Raw genomic sequence first — 12,807 nt, forward strand, 5'->3', positions numbered from 1 at the left:
TGGCACTTTAATCAGGAGAAGCAGGTAGAGACCCTACTTGTGAGAGGGGGTCTGTAACCCACCTCCATGCCTCATACAGCAGGGCCCAGGATCAGAAGACAGGAGGAGTCAGGCAGCTGCCACCAAGAGCTAGAGAGACCTTCATCCTGCAGTTCTTTAACCCTCCCCTCCAGCCTGGGCTCAGCATGGGCTTGGGAGAGCCTGAGATCTTGGTGGAAGTATTAGTGTCTGCCACTGTTGGGCAGGGCCTGCCAGCTACTAGATCCTGTACCAGTCACTGCAAAATCCACAGGCCTTTTTCAAACAACAGGTCTGATGGTAGAGACTGTTCTCTCCAGTTCTTGACAGCTCGCAAATTCAGCACGGGCTCCACGTTGCCTGCCCATGGGTAGGAGCTCAGACATGCAAACAGCTCTCCCTGACCCTACGACCTACTGCACTATAGTCTAGCACGGAGAGCACAGAGGCCAGAGCCAGTTGCCTGGATCTGCATCCAGCCGGGTCTGGCAAGGTGCTGTCCCCAGTGGGAGAGTGCACTCATCCCTCACTTCCGAGGCTTAGAGCCCAGACATGCGGGTGCTCCAGTCTGCACATTCAGAGCTTGTGACGGAGGGCTCCTATCACACACGTAAGGTTACAAGGCCCTCAGCCCACTGATACAGACACGCTGGTTGGGGGTGGGGGAGGAGAGGGCATCTTTGTTAAGTTCCAGATAGATGTCAGAGAGAGCACTGCCATTTAACCCTGGGTGTCATGTTCCCCTGAGTATTAGTGTGGATGGATGCCTTCTGCCTGGGTCCAGCATGACACTGGACGGTGAACATTGTCCAAATATTTCCTTTCCCACTGAGATAACCATGATTTTCTTCTCTGTCTTGCTGATGTGCTAAATTGCATTCATATTTCAAATCTGTTATCAGACTTGCTTTTCTCAGGTGATCCCTAACTAGTCTTGTTGCATTTTCCTTTACATATGTTGTCGGACTCCATTTGCTAGCATTTTGTTTAGGTTTCTAAAATATTATTTCTCAGTTGTTCACTAGACTTTTGGGTTTGAGATTTAAAAGATAATTACCCTAGATTTATTATATTAATCATATCACAATATACATTTCAAGTTCTTAAGCAAGACATCTTAATTCCACCGTGCTCTATGCCCGTTATATCTCAGTACAACTGACAAAAACGTAATTAGATGTGAGTACCTGCCTCACCCCTCCCCACCAACAGGCATGGCATTACTTACACAGTGCACATTCCCATACCACCACTTCATGCAGACACACCGCAGACCCACAGACATCACATTCACCTCCACCACACACATGACACGCACTCAGACAACCCCAAGCAGAAACACCAAGACACCCACAGACACCACTTCCACCTCCATGACACACACCACACTCACTCAGAACACTCCCACCACACTTATACCACATTCACAAAACTGTCACCCAGAGCACATACCCATAAACACCACACACACTAAGACATATCCACATCATGCATCCTTTTGTCTAGAAAGTGACTCTAGCTCTTACCTCCCACACAAACAAAGAAAGTGTCCTTTCCAAGAACATCTAAACAGGAGTTCTCTACGAGCTGGAATAGAGAGGTAAGGGCAGGGTCAGGAGAAGTGAATGGGGGGTTCATGATGAGAAAATTCTCCATCCCCCTTCTCATCTTAAGCCCACACTCACCGAGTCAAGAAAGCCTTCGATGGTTGGATAATTCTCTCTTCCATATATATTTTGTTCACCCTCTACAAGGAACTTCAGCTAAAAGAAAGAGGAGATGGCTTGGGCCCCACCCAAATGTTGGGACCCAGCAGGTGCCTGTCCTAGAAGATAGTAGCTGACTTCAGATCATGTTAGATGCCTAAGGCCAGACCCTGGTGTTGGCCAACAGCCCACCCTCAGGAGGAGAAAGTGCTTTCACCCACACCTCTGGTTTTAGTTTTCGCATAACACTGTTTCTCATTTCTGTTGTGGCAATCTGTTGTCCAGACACTTGCAGTTAGTTCAAGAAATGTACTTTCGGCTACCTTACAAAAAAAAAACTGCTTTTGAAAATGTTCCCCAAATAAGCCCAGTTATAGCCCTTGTTACCTGTTCAGAATTACCTGACTTCGGATATAAGATCCTAAACCCATGGTGTAAATCTTGGTCCTCATATTCCGAGCTTTGACAGCCTAAGAGAAAAAAGGCTTTGTATATAAATCACCAAAATATATGGAGCAAGGAGCTGGTAACGATGGAGCGGACTCACTTCATTCACAGTTGGAAGAATTGTCTCATCCGGCATCATTCCAACTGACATAGCAATAATCAGGCTGGAGGCCTTGTTGTCTGCAGGAGAGGCAGGAAGGGGCCTGCTTAATAAAGGCACCTGGAATAACTGCTGCAGCTGCCAGGGCCACAGCACTGCTCCCCACAACTGCTCCACCAAGAAGGAAGTTGTCCAGACCCACATGCCACCACCCAGAGCTCCTGGAGGGCTTAGAAACCAATGCTGGGAGGAGACCCCTTAGCTCAGGACCCACTTTACAGATGGGGAGACTGAGCACAGCTCAGGCCTCTTCCTTCTGAACCCTCAGTGCTACCAGATGGTAAAGCCTTTGCCCTGAAAGGTAACTCCAGCTTTTGCAGTGCACAAGCATAACCCTTTCAGATGAGCAGAGAGAGGAGAAACCAGACCCGACTGAATGGAAGGTCAAGGTCCAGCTTCAGACAGTGCCTGTGGCACTGCTGCTGGCATCTGAGAGCCCAGAGGTTCAGAACTCAAGGTCAGAGGCACTTGACAGACCCCATGCCCAGTCAGTGCCATTGACAACCAGGTCCACACGTCTTCCCTGACCACAGCTGCAACCCTATTGTCCAAACAAAGATGGTTCTGGGCTGAACTCAGCCTTTGCCATGATGGAGACACCATCACAGGACAAGAGTCACCCAAAGGGAAGAAGCTGAATGGAACAGGAGTCGGAGCCAGAACTGTGGCAGAGACAAGTGTGGGCAGCAAGGGGCAATCAGCTTTCTTCTGTAAACTGAATCCTGTGTGTCCGAGGTCCCCTGGCTTTTCCTTTTCCTTTTCATGCAGCCCGACTGTAGGTCACGCACCGTATTTAATAAGAACCCAGAATGCACCCACATGATCCCATGTAGTTCTGAGAAAGTTCCCTGGGGTGGTTTTAATCCTCACTGCACAGGGGAGGAGCCTGCAGCACACACAGGGCAAGCGACTTGCTCTGGTGCCAGGTCTAGGAAGTGGCCAAGGTGGGTCTGCATCCAGACCTCACTGAGGCCCTGCCTGGCTCTACGCTGGACATGACAACTATGAAGTGGCCAAGCAGCTTACCTTTCTTGTACACTGGTTCAATCTGCTCATTTATCTGCAACAAAATGAAGGAATGTTGGGGGAGGGCAGTGAGATGACCCTAAAACACTCTAAGAACTTGACAAAGCAGAGTAAATACTCAGAACTCTAGAGTGTGTACCTTTTTAAATCCTTTCTCCAAGTCTTTGTCTCCTGAAGGCACTATGTTTCGAAGTTTGTTAAGACCGTCCTGTATTGCTTTTCTGGAAAAAAATAAAAAGAGTGCTGAGGTGCAATGAGGAGTTGACAGTTAAAAAGGCCCCCAAGCTGTCCGGATGCCCTTTAACCTTGTGCTGACCTACCTGGATGGGGGAGGACAGTCAGCTGGCCCTGTCCTGGCCCTTCTGCCTGTGACTTTGAAATTGACAGGCCTTGTTCAAGCCTGCTCTGTCCCTCATCTGGTGAGCACTGGATGGGGCTGGGGGATGATGCTGTGCTGGCTCCAGGACTATGGCCTGGCTTTCCCTGAGCTCATCACTGTCTCAGGCACACAGATCTCAGGGGACCTCACAAGGGCCCTGCCTTGAGCACCCACGGTCAGAGGGGGAAGCATCCCTGGATGTGCGGTGTCAACCCTGCACCTACAACAGGACTGACAGTAAGTGAAGCTCCTAAGGGATCCCTGAGGTGGACACACTCTCTTCCAACAGGTAAGGCTGAGTTTGAAAAGTTCATCCTGCTAATCTCCTGCCCTATCCCCACCTCCCCTGACACCAACCCTGAGGTTGACTGGGTCCTTCCAAGCCCCGCCCCCTCTGGGCCTGTGTTGCAGGATGTAGCCAAGATGCTTAATGCATGTGCCAGGGTCCTGGCCTTCACTGCCCCTGAAGAACAAGACCACATCTGGGAAGTGGCCCTGAGGGCTCCATGTCCCATAGGAGCAGTGCTCTGCAGGCCGCCTCGGGTACCTGCCTGTCAGCTCTGGGAAAGCAGAGGGCAGGCTGCAGCTGGGACAGGAGTGTGGGGCTTATGTTCAGGCTAATGCAGGGCCACAGGATGAGCTGCCACAGAGGGCGAAGCAGAGCCTGGGCCCTGAAAGCCTGTGTGTCACCACAGGGAGAAGAGATGCTGCCCTGGAGTGGGACCTGGGCAGCCCAGGAGTGAGGAGGGAGAGGACCCAGGGCCAGGGGAGGCCGAGCCAGGCCCTGTCCTGCTCAGCACAAACTATCCCCTACACACACAGCACTTTGCAACATTCTCGTTTCTTCCACAGCACCACACACATGCGGGAAAGTCAGCCCCTCCCAGCTCTGGCCTGGACCCAGCTCCCCTGGCCTTGCTCTGATTTGAGCTGCTTCTCCCTGGAGCTGCCCCTCAGCCCTCCTCTCAGCTCTGCTCCTGGAAGGACCGCCAGGCTCCTGGTGCCTCTTCAAGATCTCCTCTTAGAGTACCAGCCTCTGACACGGGGGATTCACACTTTTCTATTCCCTAAGCCCCATGCCCACTCTTGGCACCCCCGTCCCCTCCCCCATGGAGGAGACCTCAGCTTCACTTTTCATGGAGGACCCAGGAGGACCTCTAGGGGCTTCCCTGCAGCTTCTCCTGGTATGGCCCTGAGCCCCAGCTTTTGGAGGAGGCAGTGGTCTTCCAGTCCCCCAGGGGTCCTCTTCCACCAGAGGCCCAAGACCAGCCTCCATTGCCACTCTCTCTGCCTCCTCCAGAGTCCTCCCCATGGACTTGCTTTCATCCCCTCAAACCCACTCAGGTCTCTGTCTCCTAAACGCAATCCACAGGCTGACACAGAACCAGGCCTTCTCCTAGTCAGGAGCACAACCAGTCCCCTCCCTGCTTCTCCTCAGAGCCAGATATGGGGGTGCTATCTGCATGCCCTGATTCCATCACCCTCGCTCCCAGCAGCCTGACTGTCTCTCAGTCCCTTTGCTGCTCCTGATTCTCTCCGAGGTCCCAAACAGCAACTTTGTGCCACAAATCCTGGATGCAGCCTCCCCTCAGAGTCCTTAACCTCTCTTTGGTGCTTCACCCACTCTGACTTGGGTTCCAGTCTTTTGTGTCCATGAGACTCTCAACCTCCCAGCTGCTCAGAAGCTCAGTAACTTCCCATGGTCAGGCCTTGGGCACAATGATGGGATGATGGGGACGCAGGCGTCTCATGCTTTCCTCAAACACCCAGCCCCAGCTGCTGTTCGCAACCCTCCTACGGGGCCCTGTCTCAGACGCAGGAAGGGACCAAGGTCCCCTCCACTGAAGCCTGTCTCTTCAATGCAAGAAGCAATTCCTTTATGGTTCTGACCCTGTTACTTTCCCTAGTTTACTGGCCCAGGGCAGAGAATGACAGAGCACAGTAGGTGCCAAACACAGGCCAGTATTCATAAGGGACCCACTCATTGCACTACCAGATCCCAGGACTCCTCACAGCCAGCTGGTACTAAGAAAGGGAAGAGTGAAAGGGAGGAGCCCAGGGCAGGTGGCACACAGGGCTTAGAGGGGCAGGGATGGTCTAGAACCAAAAGCGTCAGCCAGTGCCAGTGCAGCCAGGTGCAGGAGGAGTTGAGTGCTAGGACTGGGGTCAGGTGGGCATTGGGGGAGCTCAACCCAGTCCAAGCGGCACACCAGTGTGCTCCCCCTGCTGTCTCAGGGAGCCCCTCAGTCCTGGCTCTCCCTTCAGCCTGTCCCACTGTGTCCGCCTTGGGGATTAAGCAGCACTTACTTGTCTGAGGTGAGCTTCAGGAGGATTCGGCCATCTGAGGTGACGAAGGACATCCGCAATTCGGGGCTGGGGATGAAGCACTCCTCATGAGATGACATGAACATAAGCTCAAAATCACCCTAAGGAGCAGCCACATAGATGGTGCATGACAACTATTCTGCTCCCCACCCCAACCTTCCTGTTGGGCCCATTTTCCAAACCCCAGTAGTTTCCATTGGGGAAGTAAAGGATTCTGGGAAGATCCTGGTCCTTCTGGAAGAGAGTGCTGGGATAGCATCCTGCTTCAGCCCTGTGCTCCCAACGGCCCATAGTCTGACACACACACGCACACACACACACACTCAGTCTGTGCCCATGCACAGGGAGACAGATGCCTACACATCCTGTGTGAGGGCCTCCCACATGGTATCTACTATAGTAAAAAATTATTTTGGGACTTCACAGCCCTGTCCCCCTTGCCTGTCTTTCCCCCTCTTTCTCATCTCAAATTATTTTCATTCTTGACAGCAATTCATTATATCCCTTCCTTTCCTCTTTCCATCCACTCTCTTCATTAACCTTTAGCTAAATATCTACCATAAATTCTTAGTTCTGCTTGCATGGCTCCTGGTTCTTGTTGCAATTCATTCTAACCCTAATTATCAGACTTTTCTTCAAGGAGCACCACCTTGATTATTTTTTTCCATTTTGAACTCTTTTTTTCTTTTTCAGAGGTTTTTCTTTTAATTTTTGTTGAATTTATTGCAAGGCCACTGGTTAGTACATTTCTATAGGTTTCAGGTGGGCAGTTCTCTAATACACCGTCTGTATATTGTGTGTTCACCACCCCAAGTCAAGACAACCGTGGGCATTTTGTATCCCTGGTAGTAATCACCTGTAGCTCCCTATGCCCACTAGATAAAATCCAAGCCCCTTGGCCTGGCATTATGAGCATCTATGTCCTTAGTTACTCCTAAGGTGCCCAGTCCACCTCTTCTCCCAGATCTCCTCAGTTAACCCTACTCTGCAGCCAAAACAGGCCACCCATTTTACAGGAAGTCCCGTGGGTGGGTTCTGTGGCCCAGAATTTCCCCATTTTTCTAAACCTAGTTCAAATTTTTAAAAGAGACTTGCTTTTTCCTTTAAGTTACCCTGTAAATCATTGGCCCCTTTCCTTTGTCCCTCAGCACCATTTAACCAGGTATTTAGTTACCGTGTCACTGGTTTGCCTGTTTCCTAATCTGTGAGACCCTTATGGGAAGACTGTCCCTTGCACTAAGCTCTGAGTCCCAGAGGGGGGCCAGGCAAACTGCCCCGACCAGTGGGGCCTGTGGGACTTGTCCTTCACTGCTCAGAACACTGCCCTGGGCTCTGTGCTTCTGACCAGAGGGATGCCCATGCCCACTAGTCCAACAGCTGTGCTCTGCCTGGGAGAGGAGAGCACCATCGTACTTTGTGTACTTCTTCACCATCTCATTCACATATGTGTAAACCTCATTCCAGCTGAGTTCAGTTTTCGCGCTGTCTGATCTGGAAACAAAGGAGATCTGAGTTAGAGGGATGTAGAGAATCCATCGAGTAGGCAGGTTCTGCCTCCCAACCTTCGTGCAGGCCCATGAGTAACCTCCCACCTCATGCAGCTCATGCCAGGCACACACCTCACTAGGTCACCCTGTGGTGAGTTTCATCAGTGTGAGTTGTGGGGAAGGTGACCAGCCAGATCTGTGCGCTTGGGCATGAGGGAGACTGGGTGGCAAACCTGGATGTTTGGTCACATTAGGTGGGACTGTTTGATCAGACATGAGGGAGGATGCATTGATTGGAAAACACAGTCTGATTCTGATATATTGGCTCTCCTAGCCCCTCACTTGTGGACACCCCAACAGGGCCCCTGGCCTCAGGCCAGGCAAGATGTGCTCTCACACCATTTCCTTTCTTTTCTTCTTACTGTCCCACAAAGCTGAGGCACTCGGGACATGGAAGGCTTTCCCAGCACTCCTGCCAGAGGAGGGGCAACAGCAGTCAGGACATCACAGTGCCCCTCTCATCATGCCCTGAGCATCTGGAAAGATCAGGCCTCTGCTGTTCCTCCCTTTAGTTCTTCATGCCCATTGCTCACACTTCAGTCTCTGAATGGAGAGTGAAGAGGCTAAAGGGCGTTGGATTCACCACTCCTCTGCCTCTGTCTTGGTAGGAAGCACTTACACGTGTCCTACCAGCCCAGAGTTCAGGTCTTTGCTATCCCACATCTCTGAGGGTTGACATACCTCCTGGTTAGGGAAGGCAAATATGAGGCACAATGACTACATACTTTTGAAGGTTCTGTGCATGGCAAAGTGTGAAATTGTGGCTGGTGCTCAGGCCTGGGCTTTTTTACCGTAATTGTGGCTTATACATTTTGTATGGCATGTGAGTCAACGGAAGCCACCAAGGAGTCCCTTCCTCTCACCTCCAGCAGTCATCATGCCCATAAATAATTTTCATGTCATATTTATATGTGTGATTCTTGCTTACCCTAGAACATTCTCTTCCTCTCTTATATTCCTTCTACCCCTTGTAGGTCAGATCTAAACCTCACAGATGGTGAGGAAACTAAGGAAAGGGTTTTCTAACAATATCAGGATTGTCATTTAGAGCATCTATGTACCATGCAGTTTACAAACATGATTTTCAATGCCAAAACAACCCTATGTTATCAGTATTATTTATATTTTTTACTGATGAGAAAATTGAGGTCCTAGCCTGTCAAGGATTTGTCAAAATTTCCCCAGATAAGAAGGTCTTCGTTATACTCCTGTTTGCGAAATTGTTGGATAGCAAACACTAGACTGTCAGCCCATGCAGAATACAGACTTCCTCAGAATCTCCAATTTACATACAAGGCAACTCCTGTCCTAACTATTGGTAACATTTCACACCCTCTTTTGCATTTCTTGTCTCCTTTCTTTTTTCCTTGATTGAAGAGGATTTTCCAAGAAAGATGTAAAGAAAAAAATGCTTTAACCCACTCACCTAATCTGGGAAAGTTTCCAGTTGGTGATGATTTTGAAGGAAGGTCTGAGTTCTAGAGCACAAGTTCTCATGGGCTGTGGAAAATATCACAGGGACCTAAGGTCCACAGGAAGGCAACAATATGGGACAGCCCAATCACATGGACTTCTGGCAAACAGAACCCTGAAGCTTTAGCACCCCACTCTTAAAAGAGATTGGAGAGATGAGAATCTTTAGACATTTGAGGACATCTGTACTATTAAAGCTTGAGGCAAAAAAATCTAGTGCTATAACTATACTGGGAAAATTGAGGTGGATTGGGAAGAATTGTATAGGTTAACTGACCTACAAGAGAGCCAAATTTTCCTCTTCTACAGTAAGAAGTCAATAGAAAATGTGTAAACCTCAATCAGCAAGAAACAACTGTCAGGACAAGCATGGTATGATAGACACGGTCATAATACGAGAAGAAAACTATAAAAGGTTAGTGAGTGACTACCGCTGAGGAGTGAAATCAAAAAGTGGAGAGGAGAGAGGCAAGAACCTCAAGTTTTTACTTGTGTGCTCTGTAATGTGCTTGATTTTAAATTTGGGGCCAATTATTTCCTCTTAAATGTAAAAATAAAATTAAGAAAACTAGTAGCAATCCCATAGATTCTAAGATGGAGGCTTATGTGGTGGAAGCTACACTGACACTATCTCAGGACCAAAATGTAATTACAACTAAAATATAGAAAAATCATCCAGAATAACCAACTGAAGACTGGTTGGAGACCACCTTTATCACGAAGGACATAAAGAGAACACCACATTGAGACTGGTAGTAAGTGCAGAGGTACGAGATGGCTGGTTTGGTTCCTATAGGCAGGAACTGAAGTTCTGGAGGGATATCTTAGGTGTTGGGGGAACCCCTTGAGAAGTCTTGGATCTAAACCTCAAGCTGGGCTCCCAAGCCTAGAGAAACAGAACTGGGTAATGTGCCCACATTACATCTCACTGTGAAAGGCGCCAGGGGTTGTGTTCAGCAGGGAGAGATGATTAGCAACACAGGCACCCCCTTAAAGGACCAATGCAATAAATTTTGTAGAGGGAGAACAAAATGGACTAGAGCTGCATGTGGAGAATCTGGGGTTGAGTCGTTCCCAAAACCGGAGAAACCCTGAGCATTTGGGGAATGCGCAGAGTCATTCCCCAAAGCTGCAGAAACCCTCTTTCTCAGAAGCCCTCTTTCCAATTAGTGCAACTTTTGCCTCTGGGGAACCAATTGCCCTCCCCACTGGAAACCCTTTAACCCCACCCTGTGGAGTTTACACCCCTCTGAAGTCTAAAGCCTGAGCTCATTTAGTGACTGAGACTAAAAATCAGCCTGCAGGCATAGGCAGATCTCTGGGTGCTTTGATTCTTTGCCTGACCAGGTTCTGGGCCCAGGGCTAGGAAAAGCAGACATTGGTGTGCATCTCAGTCCTTACCAAACACACCAGCTCCAGTACAGGGAACCACAAGCTTTGAATATCTGATAGTTCCAAGCAGGGTAGTCAGAGCCATCAACAACAGTATCTCACAATGGCCTGCATGAGAGAACCTCCAAAGATGCCCAAATCCAATAAATACAGTGATCAACTTAAGGCAACAGCAAGCCGGATCCAATGAGCTTCAAAAGCAGAGTATCCACAGGGAGGTACTGGCATGGTCCAGACCCTAATGAGCTGAATTCCACAGCATATGATAAGCACCTGCACAGCAGCCTACATGCTGTGTTGCAGATTGAGCCTCACTGTCAGACAGCCTGAGGGTTGAGACCATGTATGAATGAGCCAATAAAAATCAGGGTTCAATTACAATAGGAGTGTGTACACGATGTGCACAAGGGACATTATTAGAGCACCCAGGTCTGGTGATCAGGGAGACTCCACCACTGTGTCCTACAGGTCACCTATTACATAAGGACATCCTACCAAAACTGGGAGTCATAGCAGCTCTACCTAATACAGAAAAACATACACAAGCAGGAAGCCAAAATGGAGAGACAAAGAAACAATCCCAAATGAAAGAATGAGAGAATTCTCCAGAAGAAGAGCTAAATGAAATGGAGACAATCAGTTTATCGGATATAAAATTCAGAGTAATGATTATTAAGGTGCTAAGCAACATGAAAAAATATATAGAAACTATGAAAAACAAGTCAGAAATGAACAATGAAATAGCAGAAATAAAGAGTACACAGGAAGGAATTAAAAGCAGATTAGAGGAAGATGATGATAGGATCAATGAATTAGAGCACAAGGTAGAAAAAAAATCACTCAACCAGAAAACCAAAAAGAAAAACACAATTAAAAACAGAAGGATAGTTTAAGGGAGCTGTGGGTCAACATGAAATATAACAATATCCACATCATAGGAATGCCAGGAGAACAAATTGAGCAAGGATAGAGAACATATTTGACGAAATAGTGGCAAGAAACTTCCCTAACCTGGTGAAGTAAAAAGTCGCACAAGTTCAGGAAGCACAGAGATGTCCAAGCAAGAAAAACCCAAAGAGGCCTATGCCCAGGTATATCATAATTGAAATGCCAAAAATTTAAGAAAATAAGGTAGTCCTAAAGGAAGCAAGGGAAAATCAATTAGACACCTACAAAGGAGCTCCCATAAGGGTGTCCGCTGATTTCTGTACAGAAACACTAAAGGCCAGAAGGGAATGCCATGAAATATTAACGGTAATGGAAAACTAAGATCTGAAACCAAGACTACTCTATCCAGCAAGGCTATCATTCAAAATAGATGATGAAATAAAGGGCTTCAGAGACAAAATAAAAGCTAAAATAATTTATTACCACCAAACCAGCACTGCATGAAATGTTCAAGGGACTGCTGTTATAATTAGAAGAAAAAGGGAGGGAAACATATGCATAAAGAATAAAATTGGCAAAAAGTAAGTACTGGTCAATAATAACCTTAATATAAGTGGATTAAATGCTCCAATCAAAGGACATAGGTAGCTGAATGAATAAGGAACATGACCCATATGTATGCTGTCTACAAGAAACCCATCTCAGAACAAAAGACTCACACAGGTTTAAAGAGAAGGGTTTGAAAATAAAATTTAGGAATATATTCTAAGAATCTCACACCACCAATCACAAAGAATATATGCAACCAATGTTTCTGGCAGCGCTAGTTACAATATCTAAGATCTGGAAACAGTCCAAGTGCCCATCAATAGATGAGTGGACAAAAAAGGCCACGGTACATTTAGCAGTGGAATACTATGCAGCTGTGAAAAAGAAGGATCTCTTACCCTTTAAGATAGCATGCAAGGACCTAGAGAGTATTATGCTTATGAAATAAGTTAGAGAGTGACAGACATCATGTGACCTCACTTATATGTGGAATATATTAAACAAAATAAACTGATGAACAAAATAGATCCTGAGACATGGAACCATGCAACCAGACTGATGAATTTTAGAGAGAAGGGGGAGGGGGAAGGAAGAGATTAACCAAAGAATTTATATCTATATGCATAACCCATGGACCCAGACAATAGTGTGGTGAAGGACTGGAGGAGTTTAGGAGAAGGGGAAGAGGGATTCAATGTCTGGAAAAAGGGGGACATCTGTAATACTTTCAAACATAAAGATAAATTAAAAATAAAAATAAAATTACATATATAGCAACCCCCCCCCCCCAAAGAAAACCACTACTAGAAAAATTTATGTTAGGAAAATGGTAGATTCTGAAACTCTAAGCCCTCATTCCATCCACTGATACAATGAACCAACAACTCTGCTGTCTCC

General features: G+C 47.6%; 1 protein-coding gene across 1 annotated transcript in view; it reads right to left on the reverse strand.

Moving 5' to 3' along the window:
* Window positions 1-274: 274 nt before the first annotated feature.
* Window positions 275-12,807, reverse strand: part of LOC148091487 (anthrax toxin receptor-like) — a 37,916-nt gene continuing 25,383 nt past the window's right edge. Inside the window, exons 2-9 of the mRNA XM_087824228.1 lie at window positions 7,492-7,552; window positions 6,044-6,162; window positions 3,497-3,578; window positions 3,358-3,391; window positions 2,272-2,351; window positions 2,126-2,194; window positions 1,545-1,605; window positions 275-378 (exon numbers count right to left, since the gene is read on the reverse strand). Of these exons, the coding sequence (XP_087680354.1) occupies window positions 275-378; window positions 1,545-1,605; window positions 2,126-2,194; window positions 2,272-2,351; window positions 3,358-3,391; window positions 3,497-3,578; window positions 6,044-6,162; window positions 7,492-7,552 (610 nt within the window). The remainder of the gene's footprint in view (window positions 379-1,544; window positions 1,606-2,125; window positions 2,195-2,271; window positions 2,352-3,357; window positions 3,392-3,496; window positions 3,579-6,043; window positions 6,163-7,491; window positions 7,553-12,807) is intronic.

Source organism: Miniopterus natalensis, chromosome 14 (assembly GCF_054644295.1).
Source record: "Miniopterus natalensis isolate mMinNat1 chromosome 14, mMinNat1.hap1, whole genome shotgun sequence".
Taxonomy (NCBI): Eukaryota; Metazoa; Chordata; class Mammalia; order Chiroptera; family Miniopteridae; genus Miniopterus; species Miniopterus natalensis.